General features: G+C 37.2%; 1 protein-coding gene across 9 annotated transcripts in view; it reads right to left on the bottom strand.

The window, feature by feature from the left end:
• ERCC6L2 (ERCC excision repair 6 like 2) overlaps positions 1 to 27,335 on the bottom strand; it is a 158,054-nt gene that overhangs the window by 113,884 nt on the left and 16,835 nt on the right. For 4 of the 9 annotated variants that reach the window (XM_054502479.2, XM_054502482.2, XM_054502485.2 and 1 more), the window contains one exon: positions 15,998 to 16,422. In XM_054502479.2, coding sequence (XP_054358454.1) covers positions 15,998 to 16,422 — 425 coding nt within the window. Of the gene's footprint in view, positions 1 to 14,958; positions 15,026 to 15,997; positions 16,423 to 20,447; positions 25,338 to 27,335 lie in introns of those variants that run through there. The other 5 variants (XM_054502490.2, XM_054502486.2, XM_063649710.1 and 2 more) reach the window with 5 other exon arrangements.

Raw genomic sequence — 27,335 nt, 5'->3', positions numbered from 1 at the left:
AAACAGACAGACAGAAAAAAGGAACCATAACCTCATATAACAAATTAGAGCAAGAAATACTGAATTGATTCGACTTTGATTCAAATGTTAGCTCTGATTGCTTGGCTGCTCTGTGAACTTGGGCAAGGGAGTTAACCTCTCTGAATAATATCTGTAAAAATGGCAAAAAATAATTTTGGCAAGGTTGTTTTAAAGATTGGGAAGAAAGGTATATGAGGTATCCATATGGAAGAAAATAACTGATCATTACCTTACAAAAATAAATGAGAAGAAAAACTATATAAAACAAAAAACTATGCGAGAATTAGAAAAATTATAGAAAAAAGTATACTTAACAAGGGTGTGGATACCTATAATCTGAATCCTAAATGATAGAAGAAAAGAAATGATACAGAAGTATCTGAAGAAATAAAAGCTGAAAACTTAACTGATTTTAAAAATCAAGCCACAGATTCAAGATCTTCTTCTAAGAACCAGAACCAAAACCAAAACAAAATGAAAACCAAAAACTAACAAAAAACCACAAGCAGGTGCTTCACTGAAACAACCTGAGACAGCAAAATGTTTGTTAAAAGCAGCCAGAAGAAACAACAACAGATCACCTACAAAAAAGCAACAACTGGTCTAGCCACGGTGGCTCACCCATGTAATCCCAGCACTTTGGGAGGCCAAGGCGGGTGGATCATTTTAGCCCGGGAATTCGAGACCAGCCTGGGCAACATGGCAAAACCCCATCTCTACAAAAATTAGAAAAATTAGCTGGGCACAGGGTGGCTCATGCCTGTATCACTAGCTACCTGGAAAGCTGAAGTAGGAGGATTGCTTGAGCCTAGGAGAATGAGGCTGCAGTGTGCCGTGATTGCACCACTGCACTCCAGCCTGGGCCACACAGCAAGACCCTGTCTCAAAATAAATAAATAAATAAAATATACTAAAAAACACAAATAGACAAGTAGCTGACCTTGCAGGAGAAAGAATGGAAGATACTATACAACAGAATATTTTCAAAGTGATAATAAAAGCAACCTATATTTTTATACCTACAGATGATATTCAAGAATGAAGGGTAAAGATTTTCAGACAACCAAAAAGTGAGCCAAGTCATCACCAAAAAAGCCACACTAAAGAAACTAACTAAAGAATGTTTTCAGGTACAAGGAAAATGACTTTAGTTAGAAGATGGGTGACACAGGGAAAACTTAAGAGCAACAAAAATGGTAAATACATACAAAATATATATGTATATTGATTGACATTATGAAACAATAAAAAAGTTTGGTTGAAATCAAGTAACAGGTTAAAAGCTATGACAGCCTGTAATCCCAGCACTTTGGGAGGCCAAGGCAGGTGGATCACGAGGTCAGGAGATCAAGATCATCCTGGCTAACACAGTGAAACCCCGTCTCTACTGAAAATACAAAAAATTAGCCGGGCACAGTGGCGGGCACCTGTAGTCCCAGTTACTCGGGAGGCTGAGGCAGGAGAATGGCGTGAACCTGGGAGGTGGAGTTTGCAGTGAGCCGAGATCACGCCACTACACTCCAGCCTGGGTGATAGAGCAAGACTCTGTCTCAAAAAAAAAAAAAAAGCTATGACAACAAATGTATATGAGCCAGAAGGAGCACAAGTGTAGTTATAATATTCTGAGGTCACTATGCTGTAGGGAGGAAATTAAGTACTAATTTATGTTAGATTATGATAAATCAATGGTATCTGTTGTTATCTCTAGGGTAACCATTAATAGAAGAATAAAAGAATGTGTACCTAATAAAAGGGGATAATAAAGTAATAGGAAACAATCTATCCAAAAGGACACAAAAAAAGTGGGAAAAACATGACATGGAATAAATAAAAAGCAAACAGTAAAATACTAAGTTTAAATCCAAATATATTAGAAAGCACATTATATGGAAATGGACTAAACTGTCTAAACAAAAGATGACTGTCCAAATAAAATATATTTCCTTGCCATTTACAAGAAAAACTTCTTAAAAAAAAGGGATAAAAATTCTAATTAGAAAATAAAAATGACAGACCATGTAAACAAAAATCAAAGAAAACTGATATAGCTATATTCATATCAGATAAAGATGCTGAGGCAAAAAAGCATTATGAAATTAAAGAGGCACACTTTAACTTAATATTGATAATAAAATTAGTTCACTTGGAAATTTTAAGAAGTCTAAATTTATCAATAAAGAAAAATTTATTGAAATAAAAGTAGACAAATCCACATGCACAATGGTAGATTTTAAAATAACTCAGCAAGAACAAACAAAATAATCAGTAAAGATACAGAAGACTTTAATAACATGATTGTCAACCTTCACCTAATGAATATTTGCTAGAACACTGCACACTACTGCAAAGCAGTTTCATTTTAAGTACTCACGAAATATTTACCAAAGTTGACATATGGGGCCTGGTGCAGTGGCTCACACTTGTAATCCCAGCATTTTGGGAGGCCAAGGCAGGCGGATCACCTGAGTTCAGGAGTTCGAAACCAGCCTGGCTAACATGGTGAAATCCCGTTTCTACTAAAAACATAAAAAATTAGCTGGGCACGGTGGCGTGTGCCTGTAATCCCAGCTACTCGGAAGGCTGAGGCAGGAGAATCATTTGAACCCAGGAGGCGGAGGTTGCAGTGAGCCAAGATTGCGCCATTGCACTCTAGCTTGGGCAATTACTCCGTCTCAAAAAAAAAAAAAAAAGGTTGACATATGCTAGGCCACAGAAGTCTCAAAACATTTCAGTAGACAGAAACCATACAGAATATGTTCTTTGATCACAATACAAGAAACTAGAAATAACAAAAATATAAGCAGAAAATCTCCAAATGTTTGGACAGTAAGGAACAGAGTTCAAACAACTCACAATATAAATTATAAAATATTTGAATTAAATAATGAGTAACAATACATGTTGAATTTGTAGAGTATGGCTAAAGCTGTACCTTAGGGACTTAAATGAATATTACAGACAGTCCCCAACTTATGATAGCTCAACTTGCAATTTTTCAATTTACAATGGTGTAAAAATAATACACATTCAGTAGAACTGTAAATCAAGTACCCATACAATCATTGTTTTTCTCTTTTAGCAAAATACTCAATAAACTATATGAGATTCAACACTTTAGTATGAAACAGGCATTGTGTTAGATGATTCTGCCCAACTATATGCTAATGTAAGTGTTCTGAGCATGTTTAAGGTAGGATAGGCTAAGCCATAACATTCAGTAGGTTAGGTGTATTAAATGTGTTTTCAACTTACAATATTTTCAACTTACAATGGGTTTACGGGGACATAACCCCACTGTAAGTCAAGGAGCATCTATATTAGGAAAGAAGAGGGACTATTAATCAGTTATCAAAGAATCTATCTCAAAAACTTACGAAAATAACAGAAAATTTAACACAGAAAAGCAGAAATTACCAAAGCATACAATGAAAATGATCAACAATGCCAAATGATCATCCTTTGAAAGAATTTTTTCAATAAACCCCTGGCAAAATTGATGAAGAAAAAATAGAAGAGAAAAGGCAAACAAAAAATATGTATAACCCATAATAATGCTTTGCCAATAAATGTAAAAATTTAGAGGAAATGTAGAAATAGAACTTATCAAAAACCAACACAACAAAAGGAAATTTAAATACTCATAAAACCATGAAATAAACCTGAATATGTAATTATAAACCTTCCACAAAGGAAGTTAAGGGCCAGAAAGTTTCACCAACAAATTCTACCTAATGCTTAAGAAAAATGTAATGCCAATCTGTAACAGACCCTTTCAGGGTTTAGAAAAAGGGGAAAATATTCTCACTTCGTTTTACGAGTTCAGCGTAACTTTGATAAGAAAACCTGACAAGAACATTATAATACAGGAAATTTACAAGCCAATTTCTCTTACTCATATAGAAGCCAAACTCTTAAACAAAATATTAGCACACAGAACACAGAAATTTAAAAAAGGAAATAATATATACCAAAACCAAACTGGGTATATTCTGCAAATATAAGTTTGGTTTAACCTTTGAAATTTAGGTATTAGGTAGCTGTCAGCTAGGTATCTTAGGCATTACACTTAGCATTCCTAACGCTTAGATTCCTTAAAATGAGAATAGAATGACCTATTTACAAGAAATATATTTTATCTGAAGCAGTACATTATTAGGTACATTGCAAAAAGTTGAGAATGCATATTTTATCATTAGAGCAACCACTAAAAATAAAAAGCAAAGAAGTATAGATAAAAAGTCAATAGAAAAATTAAAATAAAATTCTAAAAAATATCGTATCAACCCAAAAGGCAAATCAGACTGTTTCTGAATGAACAGAAATGTTATATACAAATCCATACATAAGAATTACATTAAATGTAAATGAACTAAATATTCCAATTAAATATCAGAGAATTGTCAGAATGAATAAAAGAGCTTGTCTACCAGGGACATTTCATAGTAAAAAAATGGTCAATTCATCAGGAAGATATAACAACCATAAAGGTTTGTGACCCTAATAATGGAGCTTCAAAATATATGAAGGTAAAACTAGCAGATTAAAAGAAATAGACACATCTGGCTGGGCGCAGTGGTTCACACCTATAATCCCAGCACTTTGGGAGGTCTAGGTGGGTGGATCACTTGAGGTCAGGAGTCTGAGACCAGCCTGGCCAACATGGTGAAACCCTGTTTCTACTAAAAATACAAAAATTAGCCGGGTGTGGTGGCACACACCTATAATCCCAGCTACTTGGGAGGCTGAGGCATGAGAATCACTTGAACTAGGAGACAGAGGTTGCAGTGAGCCGAGATCACCACCACGCTCCAGCCTGGGTGAGGGAGCAGGACCTTGCCTCAAAAAAAAAAAAAAAGATTTATACACTTCACCCAGAAACTTGACTTTTAGGAATCTATCCTACAGAGAAATACTCTTAGAATTCTATCCTACAGATATTCACTATTTGCTATTTCCTAAAATAGGCAACAACCCAAAAATCCTTCTCCCTAGGTCCCTAGAGGAATGGTAAAGTAAGTTACAGAACATATAATCTATAGTATGCAGTAATTTATTAATTAATGAATGGGGACAATCCTTATGTACCAACATAAAAAGATCTCCAAGACCCATGTTTAAGTGAAAAAAAACAAGGAGCAGAATAACATATAGAAATAATAGTCCTATTTTTTAAATTTATTTACACATACATTAAAATTATAACTTGTTCAAATAAAAAAACAGATTGGACTTCATAAAACTTAACTTTCGTGCATCAAAGTAAAATAACAAGAAAATAAAAAGACAACTACAGAATGGGAGAAAATATTTGCAAATCATATATCTGATGAGGGATTAGTATCCAAAATAACATAAAAATTCTTACAACTCAACAATAAAGACAATGAAATTAAAAAACAGGCAAAAGACTTAAATATATATTTCTTTCTCTAAAGATACACAAAGGGCCAAAAAAGCACATGAAAAGATGTTCAACATCATTGGCCAATACAGAAATGCAAATCAAAACTGTAATGAAATACCACTTAACACACAGTAGGATGGTTATAATGAAGAAAACCAAAAAATAACAAGTGTTGGCAATGATGCGGAGGCATAGGGAACCTGGACAATTGTTGGTAGGAATGTAAAATGTTTTAGCCATTGTAGAAAATAGTATTGCAGTTCCTCGAAAAAAAAAAAAAAAAGACTGAATTACCATAAAACCCAGTAATTCCAATTCTAGGAATACACACAAGAGAAATGTTTGTACACAAATGTTCACAGAAGCATTATTCATAATAACTAAAAGTGGAAACAACCCAGAAACTAGAAAGAGGTGGGAGTTGCACAACATTCTGAATGCATTAAATGCACTCAATTAATCATTTTAAATAATGAATTAATGTTGTGTGGACTTATCCTCAATTTAAAAATTACAGCTTGCATTTTTATAAGAACGCGTTTGAGTATTACAGTGTAATCAGAATTATTTTTATTCTAGAAAAAAGTTAAAAAGTATGTATGTAAAGTGTCAAGTCAGTAAATATCAATGATTCAATAAACAGGAGCTTTTTTTTGAGACAGAGTTAGCGACACTCTTGTTGCCCATGCTGGAGTGCAATGGTGCGATCTTGACTCACCGCAACCTCCGCCTCCCAGGTGCAAGTGATTCTCCTGCCTCAGCCTCCTGAGTTAGCTGGGATTACAGGCATGTGCCACCATGCCCAGCTAATTTTGTATTTTTAGTAGAGACAGGGTTTCTCCATGTTGGTCAGGCTGGTCTTGAACTCCCGACCACTGGTGATCTGCCCACCTCAGCCTCCCAAAGTGCTGGGATTACAGGCAAACAGTAGCTATTTTTAATCCCAGCACTTTGGAAGGCAGAAGTGGGCAAGCTCAGGAGTTTAAGGCCAGCCTGGGTAGCATGGTGAAATCCCACCTCTACAAAAAATACAAAAATTACCCAGGCCTGGTAGTGCGCATCTGTAGTCCCAGCTACACGGGAGGCTGAGGTGGGGAGGATCACTTGAGCCCAGGAGGTCAAGGCTGCAGTGAGCCAACACTGCACCACTGCACTCCAGCCTGGGCAAAAGAGTGAGACACTGTCTCAAAAAACAAAAACACATTAGCTATTTTTCTGGCATCATTCCTTAAGGTAGAAGGCTTTGTTTCTTGCATATGATCTTGTATACAATAAACAAAGTAGCTTTTGCAAATTATGTTGTCTAAAATATTATAAAAAAATGAAAAATAGGATGGTTGAAACTTGTCCTAAGTTTTAAAATATTCTAACAAAATTTGCATGTCAATTTGCAGGACTTATCACAAAGACTTTGGTGTCTGACCAACCAGTTTCATACTAGCTATGTGACATTGGGCAATTTACATAACCTTTCTATAAATTTTAATATTTTCACCAATTAAATAGAGGCAAGAATATCTAATTAACATGAATGTTTAATGGAAAATGTTTGTCATAGAGCCTGGCAAATATAGACAATATAAGTTATAACCATAGAAAAATAATGTTATCCAATTCAACTTAAAATTCACTAACATTCAATAAAAATATATTTATTATCTAATAAATACCAACATGCTGGAATAGTCTAGATGAAAGGCTATTTCTAAATGCTAGAATAGTCTAGATGAAAGGCTATTTCTATCATTCAGTAGTGTGAAATCAAGCTGATTTGGGGTGGCAGGGAAGAGGTAGTTAGGAGATGTGCTGAAGGAGCATGGTTGAGAAAAAAGTGGACAGATGAACAGAAAATAAACAGTTACTAAAGAATCCAGTGAGAGATTAATGTGCGCAAACTGGCTGATGTAGAACATAAATTAAAAGAAAGAGAAAGGATACTCCACAAATAACTGAGTTTAGGCATTGGACAATTTAAATATTGTTAACACCACCTAAGTAAAAGATCTTTGATGCATGTTTACAATTTTCATTTATTAAATATTTTTAAAGTTATGTTTTCTATTTAAAAATACATCACCTAATACTAGAATTTACTGAATTCCTTGATGGTGTAAATAAGCATAACATTTTGGGTTCTGACTACCTTTTGGAATATAACTTAACACTGATCACAGAAAATTTATAATTAAAAGTATAGGTAATTGGCATATTGACTGGAAAGGGGCATGAAAAAACTTTTTAGGGTAATGGAATTGTCCTATATTTTGATTAGCATATTAGTTACACAGACATAGACATTTGTCAAAGCTCATTAAGTAGTATACCTGAGATCTGTGCATTTTACAGTTTAATTAAGTGTACCTTAATTAAAGAATTAAAGATACACACATGTACACACACACACACACATATATTGATAGATATACTCTTTTTAATTTTAGGCAACTGGTCCTCAAAGGCTACTGAAAAGACAAAAGAGATACCTATTAGATACCATAACAATTTAAATGAGGTAATATAAGATCTAATCCACTGATTTGCTTTTAACTCACCTACAGATTGTTTCATTACAGGTAAATTATATTGCTAATTGTGCAAATTCATAATTCAATTTGCTCATCTATCCAAGGTGATATACTATCTTAATTCTAACTTCATTTGTCAAATTCTCTAAAACAAAGATATGTGAAATGTATCTTGTGTTTAAGAATCTCAGATCTTTGGAAGATATTTCATAGGTGGCAGCTAAATTTATAAACTCTAAGTATAGATTAGCTTTACTTAATTCACTAAATCCACTAATGATTTGTAAAAATCTTTGTATCTCATTTAAATCATCTACACTACCTCTTAACACTACTCATCCACCCACCCCACAAAAACTTAAGTTGAAATAGTAATAAACTTTAGTTGAGAATACAAACTAACTGGAGAAGCTAGCTAAAACCACTAACAAACTCTTAGCTATATATTAATTATATTAATTAAAATATACTAATAGGTATTATGGTAATGCTAGCAGTAAAGTGTCAATACACAAAAGACAGTTAGGGAAGGGAGGATGTGAAGAACAGCACAGGTGGATTTTATGGACCAGGACTATAAATGGCACTCATCACTTCTACCCTTATTTCTGCTGGCAGAACCCAGTCACAAGCTCCACTGACGTGCAAGGAGATTTGGGAAATGCAGTCTCTGTCAGCTAGCCCAAACTCTTAAGAAGGCAAAGGAAATATGTATTTTGGGTGGAGATCTAGCCATCTTACCACACTATAGTGGTCCAGTAGAGGTCTATCAAAATATTAATTCACAGAAGACTAAAGACAAATTTACAATGAAGGTTTACAAAACTTATCTGCAAAGAAAAAGCCAGAACATGTTTTATTGTAGAATAGTTCTAAAATTGCTTATAGACGAAAAGAGCAAAAACAAATATTTAAATCAGTCACCTCTAGAATAGTGAAAGGCCAAAAATTGCATTTCAGAAATAAAATATCACTCTGGGAAAGCTTTCTGTTTTTACATGCATTCCTTTCTAAACTCTCTCAAGCCAACAGTTTTATAAGTCATCTTTCCTCACAGAGTCAGCTCATGACATACTGAGTAAATCTGAGGCTAGGAAAAAGGGCAACAAACCTTCCCTTAGACCAGAACAGAGGATGGCATAGCAAAAATGGTCTATTTCTTATAGGACAAAAAGAAAAAAATGTCTACTACCTTATTTTTCAACTCCCTGGGAGATACAAAGGTACAGAGAGAGTGGTTCAGAACCACACTTCAAAAGTATGATTTTTGCTCGCTTTGAAAAAAAAAAAACAAAAAAACACAAAGTGCTGTTTTGAAATGGGGTCTAGCTCACTTATCTTTACAAAGCTCTCCCCTAAAATCAGAACTACATGCCAAAACAAGAAATACAATTTTCTCTGTGAAATACCAGTACATCTCTGTTTCTGCTTAAAAGGGCCCAGGGATCTGGGGGCTAATTAACCTTCCACACTGGATATTATAGCATTTTCTCAATGAATGAAAATAAAGACAATATTATTTTTCTCTTTATTACTATATTCCTGAGTGAATAACATGACTTGAGATCCCAAGAACCTTCATATTTTAGTGTAGTTTTGAATCTACTGAAGATCTTATTATCCAAAAAAGGTACTGAAAATAACCTAAGAAACCTTTAATTATCAGCAATCCCATTTCTCTCGAGTGAGGTTTACTATACATCTTTTTAATACGACAGCCTTCAGTAATGACATTTTCAATAATGTAATATCTAATAATATAGAAACAAAAATTCAAAGAATGTCTTCATGCTTTGCAAAATTCTATCTCTGCTACTCAAAAAGTACTCTTACCTTCTTTGCATAGCAGATGAGAAAATAAATATGGTAAGACATATTACTGCATCTGCTTAATAGTAGTCCTTAAGACTTTGCTGTCTGTAAAAGCTAATTACCACACTACGATTAAAAACTAAATTATTTTGATTCAATGAATTTGAGCTCTTCTCTTGTGATAAACCTTTCAAATACTATATTAGAGCTATGCTTTCAGTAAAAAAATAAAATTCATTAAAACTCAATTCAAAACTCAAAGTTTGGTGGGTTTCCAAAAGCAAAGTATGAAAACACCAATTTCCCTGTGGAGTCTTCTTTGACATCCCCAAACAGGCTTGTTTCTCCCCTCCAACCCACTTACCAGACTAGATGATGACTCTTGGCCTCATTTCCTTCTATTACTCTTTTGTGAACTGTGTAAGGTAGGTGTATTAGTCAGGGTTCTCTAGAGGGACAGAACTAATGGAATAGAGATATATGGGGAGTTTATTAAGTATTATCTCACATGATCACGAAGTGCCACAATAGCATGTCTGCAGGCTGAGGAGCAAGGAGAGCCAGTCCGAGTTCCAAAACTGAAGAACTTGAGTCCGACGTTCAAGGACAGAAAGCATCCAGCATGGGAGAAAGATGCAGGCTGGGAGGCTAGGCCAGTCTCTCTTTTCACATTTTTCTGCCTGCTTACATTCTAGCCACGCTGGCAGCTGATAAGACTGTGCCCACCAGATTAAGGATGGGTCTGTCTTTCCCAGCCCACTGACTCAAATATTAATCTCTTTTGGCATCACCCTCACAGACACACCCTAGATCAATACTTTGTATCCTTCAATCCAATCAAGTTGACACTCAGTAGTAACCATCATAGTAGGTATCATATGCATTTATATTCATATTGGCTCTTCAGTGCCAATCACAGTGCCTGACCCAGAGTGAGTACTTATTAAATGTCAACCAATTGAACAAATGGTTAAAAGTTGAGTAAAAGGCTTTTAATTAACTGTATTATTAAGTCAAAAGAAGAAGGCAGTATATGATAGAAGAGGAAAAAAATAAGAGCTCTAGAATAAAATGAAAATTATTACTTCTGTGCCTGACCCTAGATAGCGAAGTCATTCCTGTGCCTGTTTTACGTACTAAGTTAAAAAGCTGAACAAAATTATCTCTAATATCATTTCCATTTGTAAAAGTATTTTTTTAAACAATGAAATGATCATCATCCTATGTATAAATATTCACACAGAGGCCAGGCACAGTAGTTCCTGCCTGTAATCCCAGCACTTTGAGAGGTCAAGGCAGGCGGATCAGTTGAGCTCAAGAGTTCAAGACCAGCCTGGGCAACTCGGGAAAAGCCCATCTCTTCCAAAAACACAAAAAATTAGCTGGGCGTGGTGGTGAGCAACTATGGTCCCAGCTACTTGGGAGGCTGAGGTGGGAGGATCACTTGGGCCCCGGAGGCAGAGGTTGCAGTGAGCCGAGATCTCGCTACTGCACTCCACCCTGAATGACAGAGTGAGACCCCCATCTCAAAAAAACAAAAAAAGAACAAAAAAAAAGATACACATAGACTAAACATCCCTTAACCAATGTTCACTGAACTCACCAGATTAATCAAAGTTTTCTATCCCTTCTGAAAAACATACCGTCTGAGCAAAGGCTCTCAAACTTTAGTGGGCCTCGGAATTACCTGAAGCATCTGTTAAAACACAGATTGCCATCCTCTCCTACTCCCCACGAGTTCACAATTCAGTATGTCTGCAGTGAGACCCTGGAATTTACAATCCTAACAAGTTCCCAGGTGACACTAATGCTGCTGACCCAAAGATCCACTTTAGAGAACCACTACTCCATGGTAAGCACCCACTCACCTCTTTTCCTATCACTGAGTTGTCTGATTATCAAAGGTCAGGTTCCCAAACCTGTATACTCCAGTTGAAATTGTTTATTGTACTTAAACTAGCTAATTATCACATAAATGTACAAAAGGGATTCATTTTCAAGTTACCTGTTGAATTAGATGTGAAAATTCTGTGAAATATTGGGAGATAGTCATAAAAATCTTGAATTTTGTATTCAAATTTCCTCAAGTATCTTTTTCAGTCCCACTAAAACCAAAAATAGTAGGTGATGAACTGCATGGTGTTGAACATACCAAGTGCACAATGGACATGAGGAAATCTGGGAGTGATAGATATGTTCATCGTCTTGGCTGTGATGATCTTTTCTTGGATATGTGTATGTGGGATAAAATGTATTAATGTCTGCTACTTTAAAATGCAACAAAAGATGGATGGATATTACAAAACCATATATAATGAAATATTAACAGAATCTAAGTGGTAAGAATATGGCTTTTCATTGTACCATTCTTTTAACTCTTCTATATTTTAGAAAAATGTCAGAAGATATTTGGGAAAAATTAGTCCATAATCTTCGACAAAAAAAAATCTGCAATCTGCTTATAAGATAGTAGTTATTATGTGACTCCATTTTTTGCATATGTATGTTTGTGTGTGTGTTTACAGAAGTATACGTATGTATGTGGGCATATCATTACGTATGTTGCATATTCATCTGTGCCCTCTTCACCAGATCTCTCCTTCCAATTCACTTTAAAAATACTCAAGTCTTTCCTACCCCCAAACAATACAAAACAAACAAAAAAGAAACCCCCTCAAATTCTCATCTCTCTCTTCAGCTACTACTAGATCACTTTTACTCCCTTTCAAAGCCATATTTCTTAAAGAGGTAAATATATGTTCTATGTCCATGTCTTCACCTACTCCATTATGGCTTGTGTCTGAAAGCTCCAGCAAAATGGCTCTTGCTCAGCATACCAATGATTTCTATGTCACTAGAACAAATGGACATTTTTCAATTCTCGTCCCCTGTAGAATGTAAAATATTAAACTCACCTACTTTTAAATTTGAAATGAGGGAAGGAAACTTTATTTGGTATGTAAAACAAGCTTTAAAAAGACTTCAATTTCATATCATGGCCAAATGAGAATATAAAAAGGGGGAAACTAAAGGGATGAAATCAAGAAACAGGAAAAAAAAAAGAAGAAAAGAAGATAAAACTATAGCTCAAACAGTAAATGTCAATGGTCTATTTTCATTATCAATTAATTTTACCACATTCTGAAATTTTAGTTAACACAGTAATCATTCACATTTCTTCAACTAGCTTAGTTATATCTATAGAAGCTTTATCTATCTATAGAAGCTCTACCTTAAATGGGTCTTTCAAACCACCTATCTATGTAGAAATTATTCCCTGAGTTACAACAACAATAACCAGAGAACTAGGTCCCCAAGCATCAGACAAATCCAGCTGAGTATCAAAATTAGTACAGAAACCATTTCAGACGGTACTCCCTCAAAGACTTGCACAGCACACTAACAGCATGTACCAGAACATCTCCAAGTCCTTCAATGATTACAGTGTATCAGGTAATAGAAAATTCTGCAGTAAAATCAGTTCCTTTAAAAATAATCCTATGAACTGTAAAATAAAGTAAATTTCTTTGTAACATGGGCCTCAGAGATGAAAGACAGCCTTCAAATTTGAGACTAAAAGGTGCACAAGAATTTGAATTCTAATTGTATTTAAGTTGCAGGATGGCGGTTCCCAAACGATCACTTTTTGTATGTAGTACCCTCACGTTTCTTCTTTTTTTGTGTGTGAGACAGAGTCTCACTCTGTTGCCAGGCTGGAGTGCAGTGGCACAATCTCGGTTTACTGCAACCTCTGCCTCCCAGGTTCAAGAGATTCTCCTGCCTTGGCCTCCCAAGTAGCTTGGACTACAGGCGTGGGCCACCATGCCCAGCTAATTTTTGTATTTTTAGTAGAGATGGGGTTTCACCATGTTGGCCAGGATGGTCTCGATCTCTTGACCTCGTGATCCGCCCGCCTCGGCCTCCCAAAGTGCTGAGATTACAGGCGTGAACCACCAAACCCAGCCTCATGTTTATTTTGAAGTTGAACATGCACTGGCTAATCAAAGAATTGTGGTAACAAACATTCTACCACAGGCAAAAACAGTAAAAGTATATGTGAAAACAGTTACAGCAGGGATTTAATTAATTTATTAATTTTCCTCTAGTACTCATCTGTAATCTTGGTCACAGATAACGTTACTGAAACACCACAGGTTCAGTCTAAGACCTGCTACTCACCATACAGTCAGCCAATCACAGAGACAACACGTATTGCCAAGGAAAAATACTTTAATCAGGCACTGTAGCCAAGGATCAGTCTCAAATCCATCTCCCTGATTAAAATTAGGAGTTTTTACAGCAGGGAAGAAATGTAACAATGTATGGGAAAACAGGAACTTGGGAGGGCTAAGGAAGTAATCTGATGAATGACAGGCCTGGTGTCTCACTGTCTGAATTCTATGATCTGGTGAGTTTCAGTTCTTTGATACTTTTTGAGAGGCCTGGGGGTACTTTCCTGAGGAAGGAACTCAGATAAAACAAATACAAGTTTAAAGCTTTAGGACCAGAAGGGTCAATTTCTATGTTTATCCAAAAACAAGCAAACAAACAAACAAACAAAACTGTCCGTGGGACTGTTGGGTCAGTTTCAGCGGTGGTTTCTTGAAGCCTCCTTTCTTTATTCTTGCTGTCTATCCTCCACCTACAGGCCGGCGTGCTAAATGATTGTTTGTGGAATAAATGAAGAAGGCAAATTCATTTATTCCGCAAACAATCATTTAGCACGTCCAGTGTGCAGGTCTAAACTATCTGCACTGCCTAGGCTTGAAGGAACATAGAGTATGGTTAATGGTAATATGATTATTGAAAGACTTTATTTTAGCCTAGGTTTTCACACCAGACCTTTACACACAGTAGCATTATTTGGCTTTTTTAAATTTTTCCTTATTCCATCATTGCTGTCTGAAATTTGGCTATTTATAAATGTTAAATTTAGTTTTCCACTTACCTTTGAGTTCCAATAACTAATGGAGGTAATATGAAGAAGAAAATAAGTTAAACTCAATTATAAGAAAGGAAGCAGAATAACTTAATCACAAACTAGGCACACACTCCTGAAAATCTAAAGTGATTGTTTAGTATAAAATCTAGATTCAAAACTCTATTCTTCTTGGATCACAAACCTCTTTGAAAATCTAAGGAAAGCTAAAGACCCTGTAGCAGGCAGCTTCTGACAGGACTCCCAATAATACCCACCTCTTCATATTCCCAGTTCTGTTTAATCTCCTTCCCTTGAGTTCTGGCTGGACTTAGCAACTTGCTTCTAATGAGGAGAATATGACAAAAGTGAGGGGATGTCTCTTGTGTTATTACATCACCAAAGACCATAACTTCTGTTTTACTAGTGCTGTCTCTTGCCCTCCCTTTATGAAGCAAGCTACCTTGTGTGAGATGCCCCATGAAGAGGGCCATGTGTCAAGGAAGCAAAGGAGGCCTCCAGCCAACAGCTCATAAGAAACTGAGGCCAAGAACCCACAAGGAACTGAATCCTGCCAACAAACAGGTGGGCTAGGAAGTGAATCTTCCCCAGTCACCTTGAGATGACTGCAGCCCTGTGAGAGGCAAAGCTAGAGGACCAGGCTAGGCGGCAGCTGGATTCCCAACCCACAGAAACTGTGAGACAATACATGAATATTGTTTTAAGCTGCTAAATTTGGCATAATTTGTTATACAGAAACAGATTAACTACAACAAATCCCCTCTTTAGGAAAGTATGTATGTGTACAAATTCTAGTACACATTTTAGGGAATTTTGAAGTCTCTCTAAAGTTCACAAACAGAACCGCTAGTGACCCACGGATTCCAGATTAAGAAACTTCTAACATGATAAACTTCAAACAATATGCACAAAAGGCCTATAGGAACAATTTAACCATGCTATGTGGCATAACAAATGTTACAATGCTTTCCTTCCATAAAGTATTAAGAAAGTTAAATAACTTCAAATATATTGATATCTTAGTACCAGTATCACCAAAGGTAAAATCAAACCAAGTGGTACCAAAACATTATTTTGGAATAAAATATTTCATAGGTACTGAAGAATGATAAAATAACTGAGACATTGTCCTCAACTTTGAGGACTTCACTATCTAGTTAGTGAGACAAACACAAACATACACAGGAACAACAAAATAACTATCATAACAGCAGTACAAATAAAGATTTACATATAGTATCCACTCATGTACACAGTAAAGTGACTTGACCGTTATAACACAATTAAAATAAATACCTGTACTGTTTTTCCAAGTCCCATGTCATCACCCAGAATGCACCCTCCTCCATGGATGTAGTGTTCATAAAGAAACCGGGTTCCTTCTCTTTGGTAGTTTCTCAAATACCTATTGATGGTATAAGGAATAGAGTCTCCATCGTCAGATAATTTAAAAGCAACAGATGATGATGGAAATTTTCGGTTTGGGAAATAAGGTTTTTCCAAATCTTCATCATCAAATATAAGATTCCTAGGGCAATCTTTAACAAATTTTACTTCTTGAAGCTGTTTAAGAGGTATTTTCCTTTCTTGAAAATCTGAATATAAGACGACTGCAAATGACTTGCCATTTTCATCCACTGTGATAGATTTTATACTTGCTTCACAAAGTTTTCCATTATCTGGGGCAGGGGCAAGACATCTTTCTCCTGGATGCCATATGTCTGCAAGAATAAAGAAAATAAAGTTTCCAAAGCTAGCTTATAAAGTAACACCTCATTTTTCCACAGCTGTGAGAAACAATATATACCTCACATAAATGCCTTTTCCCAAAAACTGGAACAAGATAAATTATAACATGTATAGATATTTTTCTAAAATAGATTTTCAGATATTCTCCTATAATAAACAGAATAAAGGGTACATACTTTATTTCCAGTGGTTCTTACCCTGGCTGTGTGTCATCATCTCCCCTGGAGTTTATTAAAAATATACATTCTTAGACACCACCTCTAGTGATTCTTATTCAGTGGATAGGGGTCACGGGCATCTGGTTTTATTGTTTTGTTTGGTTGTTATTGTTCAATTCAAAAGATCATTCTGACACACAGCCAGGGTTGAGCACCACTGACTAAAATATTCTTGCTGACTCATGAACATATATATATACATATATTTCATGATATGGTAGAGTAATCGTGAATAGGACTTGGTAATGAGTAAACTAAAATCCTCTGGACAGCAATGCTTTGTGGTTCATCTGTCTGCTTTTTTACAGTTATTCCATTGCCTTTCTCTAGAAACAGCTGTTCCTTTTCACTGCAATATTGCTGCCTCTAAACCTTTACTTTAACCACTGCTTGTATACAGCTAACCATGGGAACCTCCAATTCAACTACAGTAATGTCACAGCTTTTTCTCTTCTGGGTTTTGAATATTTATTTTAACAGATGAATTCTAAGATCTCTTTCTGCTAAGATCCTATTATTCTTTAAAGACTATTACCTCTCTCTTTATGAACTTATTCTATGACTAACCGTACAGCTATCTATTTTATTTTCTCAGAAAATATACCACTATGAATGAGGAGGGAGTCCACAGAGTATACTATTGGTACAATTAAAAAGTATCAAATAAAGAAAACTAAGTAAAAATAATTTTCCAAATGGAATTTCTTATGGCTAGAATCCAAAAATAATTCTATGGCTACAAATATAAGAACACTAGGAATTATTTTTCTTATACATTTCTCACTGAGATCAGATAACCACTGGCAGTTTCCTAGGGTCTTCCTGATGACCTCCAGTTAGATATTTATAACATTTAAGATTACAACATGACATGTTTATACTATCTAAAGCAAGAATAGCTCATTATATTCCTCATCCATCAGTTGTTCCTCAAAAGTAAAGCCACTAACTTTGATGAGGTTATTTTACCATAACAATAATGAGTACAGAGGGAAAAACCTTCTCTTCCACTCTACTCTCTGGACCCAAACTGTTGACAACTGTTACACCATTCTGAAAGAGTGCTTTAATGTCAAACTAAAGCCTCGATCCACTGTACAAGTAAAACAACATATAGGTCAATGGGCCCAATTTTCATAACAGTACTATTTGCACCTTAAAACCTAAAGCAACCCTTACAGCAATTCTTAACACATTACTTATATTTCCCATTATGTGTTTGCCTACCCTATCATTTTTTAAGACTTATTTTATTATCCATTATTCAACATATGTGATTTAAGCACAAATTATTCACCAAATATTATACCACACAATGGCTATAAAATGAAGAAAACTAATGTCAAAAATGATGGTGACTAATAGTCTTCCCGCATTTCATTAACTGGCATCATCATCTAACCAACTTTTCAAGGTAGAAAACCATTAGCCCTTAAACCTCATTTAATATTACTCCTTTACATCCAATCCATCAGAATGTCCTGGTTCTACTTCAAAAATGAATCACTTTCCTCCATGCCACCATCTCTCTAAAGCAAAGAGTGGAAAACATTTTCTGTAGAGTCAGTTATTAGCTATTTGTTACTTTAGATTTTGTAGGCCATACAGTCTCTTGCCCTTGTAATGCAAAAGCAACCAGACAATACATAAACAAATGGGCACAGTTGTGTTCCAATAAAACTTTATTTACAAAAAGAAGTGTCAGACCAGTTTTAGCCCACAGGCAGTAGTTTGCAGACCTCTGTCTTAAAGCATGCCACCATCAACTTTCCCTAAATTATGCCTAACCAGTCTCTCTGCTCCCAGTCCACCTATTTAGAGTAGGGTACCCATTTTTCTCTATCTCATCATTTTATTGCCTCTGTAGCACTTATCATAACATTTAATTATCATGTCCACTTGTTTTTGTCTTTTTCTTCCAGTAGAAAGTAATTTCCTTTCCAAAAAAAGTTTGTACTGTTATAAATTTTATCCCCAGGACCAACACAGAGTCACACAGCAGACATTCAATGAACATGCGAATTTATTACACATTCTTTTTTTTTTAGACAAGAGTGTCTCTGTCGCCCAGTCTGGGGTGTCATGGCACAATTATAGCTCACTGTAAACTCCAACTCCTGAGCTCAGCCATCCTCCCGCCTCAGCCTCCTGAGTAGCTGGGACTACAGGTGTGCACCACCATGCCTGGCTAAATTTTTTATTTTTGGTAGAGACAGGGTCTCGCTTATGTTGTCCAGGCTGGCCTCAAACTATCCTCCCGCCTCAGCTTCCCCGAAGTACTGGGATTACAGGTGTGGGCCACTGCGCCTGGCCTATTACAAATTATTAATCTCACAAATCCTTGATATCTTGCGAGAAAACTAAAAAGTATACAAACATATACATAACTGTAAAAAGTGCATTAGAAGAAGAGTGCTATGAGAAGGGAGTATTGAGAAATGTAATTTAAAAGGGAAAGGGGTCTAAGAACTGTATCTCAGATAAGCGTACAGCATGTGCAAAAAAAAAAAAAAAAAAAAAAGCCTTAAGGGAATCACACAACTTATTGGAGTATTTTGGGTTTGAGTTTGGATAATTTCTAGGACGAAATAAATTCAGTTAAGTTTGAGTTAGAAATGGAATCTCTCAGTATCCAAACTACGGAACAACTGCTTAAATTGTGAAGACTTCCTGTTGGATTTAACAGGGAAATGGGTTAAGTCTCTAATTTAATGAGTCGAAATCATTTCTTTTGGTTTAAACTAATTACCAACTCAACTCATTCTGGTGATAAGGGTCTCTCTCTCCCTCTTTCACTCCAATGGCCTCCTCAAGCATTCCTCAAGCGTGTTCCCACCTCGGGGCCCTGGAGCTTTCTGCTCCTTCCACCAATTTCCCTAAATACCAGAGTGACTAGATTTATCAAAAGAAATGAGCGTCCCAGTCACAATATCCACTCGGCAGCTTCATCTATTTTTAGCTGCCAGTCTCCTATAGGTATTTATATGTTTGGTCCCTGAATTACAGCGTCATCAATTCCTAGACCTCAGAATTCAGGCTTGTAACTTGCCCTCTCTGAACTTTAGCTCTGAATTCATCTATTTAATGAGATCGATATCTTCCTCAAAGGAAAGCAAGTAAACAATCAGCATATTGCTGGGCTCAGGCAAATCACTCAATACCTGGTAGTTTTTGTTATACGGCACAATTATTAATGAAAACTACTCATGTGGGTGCCAGAAGGCATCCCAGATGACTTGCGGTAGATAATCACACCTTCTTTAAACCTCCTATTTAAGGCAGAATATAATGCCCTGACTCAACAGGCAATAAAAGTCAATTGAACTAAATATCTCAACCTTCATTTATCTACTTACAACAAACTTCTGCCATTCACTAACAACTAGAGCCTACAAGAATAAAGAATGAAAATAACGTTTACTGAGTGCTTAATATGGGCCAGACGCGGGGTCACATAAATGCTTTGCGTATTCCCCATGTCATTTAATAATCGCAAGAACCTAGTAATGAACCCAGTTTTACAGATGAGGAGCCTGCCCAAAGTTGCTCAGCAAGTAACTGTCAGAGACAGCACTAGATCCCAGGGGCTGACTCCCAAGTCCAGGTTCTCAACACTGAATCGGAGATTTGGTCCCAGCCCTGGAGGGGTTCACAATCTGCAGCTGTCACTGAAGAGGATCTACAGGGCAAAACCCCAACCCGAAGGGCACCGGCACGAACTGGTCCAACGCGACGCAGTAGACAGGCCTCTGGGTAAGGGGCGAGCGCGGAGCTGGTACCTTTGCCTGCGGTTTCCGCGCGGGGCTGTGGAGCCGACGGATCCATCCGGCCAGGGGGAGGGGCCGAGCCCGGCTGCACGTAACACCCGGAAGACGGCGGAGGACAACGAGGTGGCTGGCAGGCGGGCCAATGGCGGCCAACGCCACTTCCGGTCGCCCTCCGAGCATCGCTCTCCGGCAACGCGAAGCCACGGGATGGAGGAGGGGGATCCCAGCAAAGGTAGTGACTAAGGGGACCCAAAGAGAACGGGAGGGCGACGTCTCGAGCGGCGGCAGAGCCAGGGGACGCTGTATGAGGCTGGCAAAGCGGTGTTCACCTAGTTTTCTCGGGCTCCGCCGCCGCCGGAGGAGGACAGGAGGCCGGCAAGGCGAACCCCAAATCTTCCTAGTCTCTGACCTCCGTCTCCTAAACCCCGCAACTTCCAACCCGGTCTTGGAAAATCCCGCGAGAACGAGCTCCCGAATTGTCATTGGGATCTCGCGAGAACGAAATCTTCCTTTCTGTGGGCGGAGCAATCTTCCCAATGTCTCTCCCCTTGGAGGCCTGTAGCAGGAAGGGCCGCGGGAGTTGCGAGTGTCGCGAGGTTTGAGGTCTCTCGGTGGGCTGGGCGCTGTGCGAAGCTAGAAATAACTAGGGGGCTTGAGAATGCGGTGGCTGTAAAGGGCAGCTGAGGCGGTGGAGGCCTGGCAGAGGGCGTCTCCGCGGTCGCGGCTTCTGGCTTCTCTGTGGAGCTTGGTTCTTCCGTGGTGGTGCAGCACCCCAGGAACTTCAGGAACCAGTCCTTCCTTGGAGAGCTCCCCGGGACACCCACGGGGGCCAAGTGAAACTAGCGCGTTTTCTTGGATCCTACACTTTATAGTGAATCATAAATACTTTAAATACAAAGCCAACAACATTTGCTGCAAATAAACGTAAAAATACTGTTAAAGTGTGAAGTGTTTTCCTCCGTACCATCTGACGTTTCTGGCGGTTCGTTGAACGCGGGAGAACGCTGAGCCGTCTGCGCTGAGCCCGGGAGCATCTTAAGGGCAGCGCCGCCCACGCGCGAGGTGAATGAAGGACACGGCCTCTGACACTCCCAGGCAGCACAAATAGACGGATGCGTAAGTGGCTCCCGCGCATGTTAAAATTTGTATACTGTAAGGTATTTCATGGATTGAGTGAAATACCTGACGGGGCCTGTATCCGTTCCCTATTGCCACAATAACCAATAAGCACAAACTTTGTAGCTTGAAACAGCACAAATGTATCATCTGACAGACAATGCATTTATTATCTCGCGGTTCTGTAGGTCAGAAGTACTACCTGGGTGTCACTCGGGCTGCACCCCTTTCTGGTGACTCCACAGGACAATCCTTAGCTTGCCTTTGCGAGCTTCTGTCCACATTCCTTGGCTTCGGTCCCTTCCTCCATCTTCAAAGCCAGTGATGTGCCATCTCTCTGAACCTTCCATCCTCAAGTCTACTGCTGATTGCAGCTGGAAAAGATTCTGAGGGCTCACCTGAGTAATCCAGGATCATCTTCCCATTTCCAGGTGTCTGCCCTTGATCACATCAGCAGAATCCTTTTGCCATGTAAGCTAATATATTCACGAATTCCGGAGATTAGGAGATAAACATCTTTGGGGGATCATTATTCTGCCTGCAGTAGTGTCTTAAGAAAACAATATGGCTGTTTGCAAATAGATCTCAATTCTATGGCAGATACTAAAAACTAGTAGTATGTGCTCATAAAATGCTTCATTTAAAATATCACTTGTTTGCTTACCAGCAGGTAATAACTTTAAGCCTAAGTGAAACATCTAACTCAGCCGTCTATGTGTGAGTTGTTGGCCAGATCACTTCTCCGTGTTTTATTGTCCTCACCCATCACCATTACAGTGAAGCTAATAATAGTAAACTACCTAAAAATGGTAATTGTAAAAAATTAGATAATTAAGTAAAACTCGTAAAACAGTGGCTGGTCATAGTAAGGAATATATGTGTTGTTATTACTATTATTATCAGTGGAATGCATCCACTTGAAAGTTGCATTCTACATAGCCATTATGTCAGTTTAATATTTTGGCTAATAGGCCGGGCGCGGTGGCTCATGCCTGTAATCCCAGCACTCTGGGAGGCCAAGGTGGGTGGATCACGAGGTCAAGAGATCGAGACTATCCTGGCCAACATGGTGAAACCCCGTCTCTAATAAAAATACAAAAATTAGCTGGGCGTGGTGGCACATGCCTGTAGTCCCAGCTACTCGGGAGGCTGAGGCAGGAGAATCGCTTGAACCCAGGAGGTAGAGGTTGCAGTGAGCCGAGTTTGCGCCACCGCACTCCAATCTGGCGACACAGCGAAAAACACTACTAATTATAATTGTAATTCTTGATTCTAACATACACCCTGATATTGGAAATCTTAAAATCTAGAAAAATCTGCTGCTTGTTATTGATGGATTATATCTCTTTTCACATTGTCTCTAAAATCAAAATGGCAAATTGAAATTTTAATCAAGCTTCTTTTTTTTCCCTACAACTACCAGGGAAGAAGTTTGATTTTTTTTTCCCCTTTCTGAAATGACTAGTTGTGTAATTTTGTCTTATTTTTCCAGAGGTCCATTGAGTTAAGATGTAGCTCTTGACAGACTGACCTCTAAATAGAAGTGATAAGCAAATTCAGAAATAAATTTTGATTTAAATGGAAGGTATCATCTGGTTGAAGGAATACCCTTGTGACTAACAAAAGAGGAGGATACCTTATTTTCTGAGTGTTTATTATTTAACCTCACTGCTGTGCTTACAGTGTATACTGAAGCAGAAATAATCATGACATGAAAATATGTCCTAGTGAACTAGTTGCCTCATAAAGTTAGACATCCTCAAATATTCCTTCCCCCAGTAGCTTTTGTCTTTGCATTGACATCCTTGTCTAGGTGCTGATATTGTGAACATCTAACACTATCAGTCCAGTCACTTCAAAGTTAAACTGATATCTTGTAAAATATTAAGGAATTCCTGTAGTTAATATGTGTGATGTTGGATAAATCACATGAATGAACTGAATCATACAAAACTTTTGGCAAAGGAGGATCTAGCAAAAATTAAGCCAATTAAAACTACAAAAGAGAAAAAAATAACACAGATGGTGATAACACAGGCATTTCAAAAGAGGCTCATGGAAGGATGATTAAACCCACCAATAATTTGCCAGAAAATAGTCTCTCTTTATCTTCACACTGCAGAAGTCAAATATATATCTGTATGTGGTTGACAGATCTCCAGAATTGTGAGTTAATCTAGCAAAAAGGCTCCAGAAAAAAATAGATATGAAACTCTAAGACAACACAAGAAATTAAGTCTTTTGAGTTTTAGTTAGATGATTTTAGGTTGCAGCATTTCTCCCTTCATAGATCGTTCCAGCCAATGGAAAAAAAAGAAGGAAGCAAAGATGAGTGAAGGCAAGAGAAAGGAGATAAGATAGACCTGTCCTTCCTTGCCACAAATAACCTAAATCTTAAAGTTTAAAACTCAACGTTGCACAACAATGTGAACATACTTAACACTATTAAACCGTACACTTAAAAATGGTTAAGAAGGTACATTTTATATAATATGTTCTTTCTTATCACCATTTAAAAAGCAAAACACAACAAAAAAGCTCCGGCCAAAGAAAGGAAAATTTGAGGCTTGAATGAAGTATAGTGAAAGATATATAGAGTCAGTGTTAGAAGTATGTCATGGTCCCATATAATGAATATCATTACACCTTGAATATTCACCAACTCAATTTTTACTTCATAGACTCAATAAATAGACTCAAATAATAGAACATTTAATACCTCATGTCAGATAAGTATTAAAATCCTGCAACAAAACACCAAGAAATACTGGTTGAAACATGTTTATAAAAACTCTCAAAATATAAAAGCAAATGCTTATACACTGTTGATGGGAATGTAAATTAGTACAACCTCTATGGAAAACAGTATGGAGATTTCTCAAAGAACTAAAAATAGAATTACTATTTGATGCAGGAATCCCACTACTGAGTACCCAAAGGAAAATAAATCATTATATTGAAAAGACACCCACACTTGTATGTTACCACAGTAAAGTTCACAATAACAACGTCATGGACGCGATCTAAGTGTCTTATCAAGAGATGACTGGATAAAGCAAATGTGGTGTATAAACACCATGGAATATATTGCAGCCATAAAAAAAGAGAATAAATCCAAGTCTTTTGCAGCAACATGGATGGAGCTGGAGGCCATTATCCTAAGTGAAATGACTCAGAAACAGAAAATCAAATACCACGTGTTCTCACTTAAAAGTGGGAGCTAACTAATAGGTACATAGGGACATGCAGAAGGAAATAATAGACACAGAGGACTCCAAAAGTGGGTAGGATGAGAGAGAGGTGGGGGTTGAAAAATTATCTGTTGGGAACAATGTTCACTCTTGAGTGATGGGTACACTAGAAGTGCAAACCTCACCATTATGCAATGTACCCATGTAACAAACCTGTACTGTACCCTCTGAATCTATAAAAATTTAAAAAATAAAAAAAATCTCAAAATGCATAGCTGAGCTTTCAAGAAGTATGTGGAATACTCATAGATCAAAAATAAGGAACTGAAAACTAGTTTATTCAGATGGCACTTACACCACTCCTTTCCTGGACACATTTGTCTGGCTCAGTTACAAAAAGGTCTGAATTTCAACAGGCTTGTGGGAGCAGAAGACATGGTCTTAAGCTCCCACAAGGTCCCACATTGAAACTGAGCCTCCCATTTGAAATCAAAAAGCTTGAAAGGTAACATCCTTAGTGAAATGGTGAGCTAGAAGAAAAAAGTCTGGACAGCAGAAAAGAAGGAGGATGAAAAGGGATTTGTCTGCCTTGGCATGGGATTTTTGAAGGGGTATTGTTAATTCCCTCTGAAATTTTGAAACCACAGCTATGCCTTCAAATTTAGGATTTGAATGTATACAATCTGCATTACCTAAGAAACTCCAAGCCAAGATAATAGCATAATGTAGTGCCTGGTTAATTGCATCTAGGTTGCTAGAAAGAAGCATGCACATCCTGGCCTGGCCCTTGTTCCTTGTTTTTGTCTCTTTTTCCAAATCATCCCTAAAGAAGTTGGAAGCAGCTTAGAAAGTAGGAGAGGAAGGTGAGGCATAAATCATATAAAAGAAGCAATCAACCCCTACATTTTCCCCTGCCAACCACTTCCCTGTACCAAGTGTGAGCTCTGAAAGGGGAAGTCTTTAAGGTTAAACAAGTGTTGAAGTGTTAATTTTTTTATTACATGGACTTTACCAAACTGACTTTTTGTTTGTCTCTTTTTAGTGGCTAGAAGTGACCCCAGGATTTTTTTATTATCAAGAGAGACTAGAAGAATCATGAGACTTTTCCTAGTTGCCTTTCAAGAATATGAAGAAAAAAATGGTTCTCAAAGTGGGTTTGAATAAGTATTGTTCCAAAAAATGAACTTATATTCATATTTTATCCTCTGAGTCCTGCTGTTTCAACATCCATTAGAACTGAATAATAATACTACATATCAAAGTTTGTGGGAAATTGCTAAAGTGTAAAAAATGCTTATATTGAAAAAGAAGAAAAGCTGAAAATTAATTGTCTGTGCTTCCAACTTAACTTTAAAAAAGGACAACAAGCTAATCCTAAAGAAACTAGAATAAAAGGAAAAAATAAAAAACAGAAGTTAAAGAGTAATTTTAAAAAACACAATAGAGATGATCGACAAAGCCAAAAGTTGATTCTTTGAAAAGATTAATGAAGTAGGCAAACCACTGGTGAAATGAATCAAGAAAAATAGAGAAAAGGCTCAAACATTAGGAATGGAAAATAGGGCAATGCTAAAGAGAATTCAAAGATCAGAAAAATATGGGAGTATATTAAAAATGATTTCATGCCCAAGTGTTCAAATCTATATTGCCTTTAAAAATATATTAAAAAGGGACCGGACACCATGGCTCTTGCCTGTAATCCCAGCACTTTGGAAGGCTGAGGTGGGCAAACCACAAGGTCAAGAGATCAAGACCATCCTGGCTAACACAGTGAAACCCTGTCTCTACTAAAAATACAAAAAATTAGCTGGGCGTGGTGGCACACGCTTATAGTCCCAGCTACTCAGGAGGCTGAGGCAGAAGAATCGCTTGAACCCGTGAGGCAGAAGTTGCAGTGAGCCGAGATGGCCCCACTGGACTCCAGCCTGGGCAACAGAGCGAGACTCCACCTCAAAAAAAAAAAAAAAATCAAAAAGGAAAAGCAGCACTGAAGAAATCTATAACCGTTGGAGAAGCTTGAATCAGTAGTTGATAGTGTCCCTCCAAGAAAAGACCAGATACAAGTGACTGTACAGGAAAGTTCTGCCAAATGTCAAAGGGAATAGATAAATATCACATAAACTCTTCCAGAGAATACAAGAAAAGGAACACTCCCCAACTTATTTTATAAACTTGGTTAAATCTTGATAGCAAAATTTAATAAGGACACTATGATAAATGAAATTATAAGCAAATTTTACTTACAGTTATATGCAAAAATTCTAAACAAAATACTGGACAACTGAATCTAATTTTGAATAATACTAGCAAGAATAATAATAATAATAATAATAATAATAATAATGCATCATGACCAAGTTGGGTTTACCTCAAGAATGCAAATATAGTTTAAAACTGGAAAATCTAGTAGTGAAATTTACCACACTAAGAAATAAAGAAGAAAAATTATGTCATCTCAACAGATTGAAAAATTTTCTAAAATCCAACCAAATATTAGCAAAAAAGCAATAAAGGAAAATTCCTTAACTTCATAAAGAGTATCTATTCGAAACCTGCAGCAAGCATGATAGTTAATGATGAAATGTTGGACACT

Source organism: Pongo pygmaeus, chromosome 13 (assembly GCF_028885625.2).
Source record: "Pongo pygmaeus isolate AG05252 chromosome 13, NHGRI_mPonPyg2-v2.0_pri, whole genome shotgun sequence".
Classification (NCBI taxonomy): Eukaryota; Metazoa; Chordata; class Mammalia; order Primates; family Hominidae; genus Pongo; species Pongo pygmaeus.
Note: the sequence above shows the minus strand (reverse complement) of the source record. Positions and strands in the feature narration are given on the sequence as shown.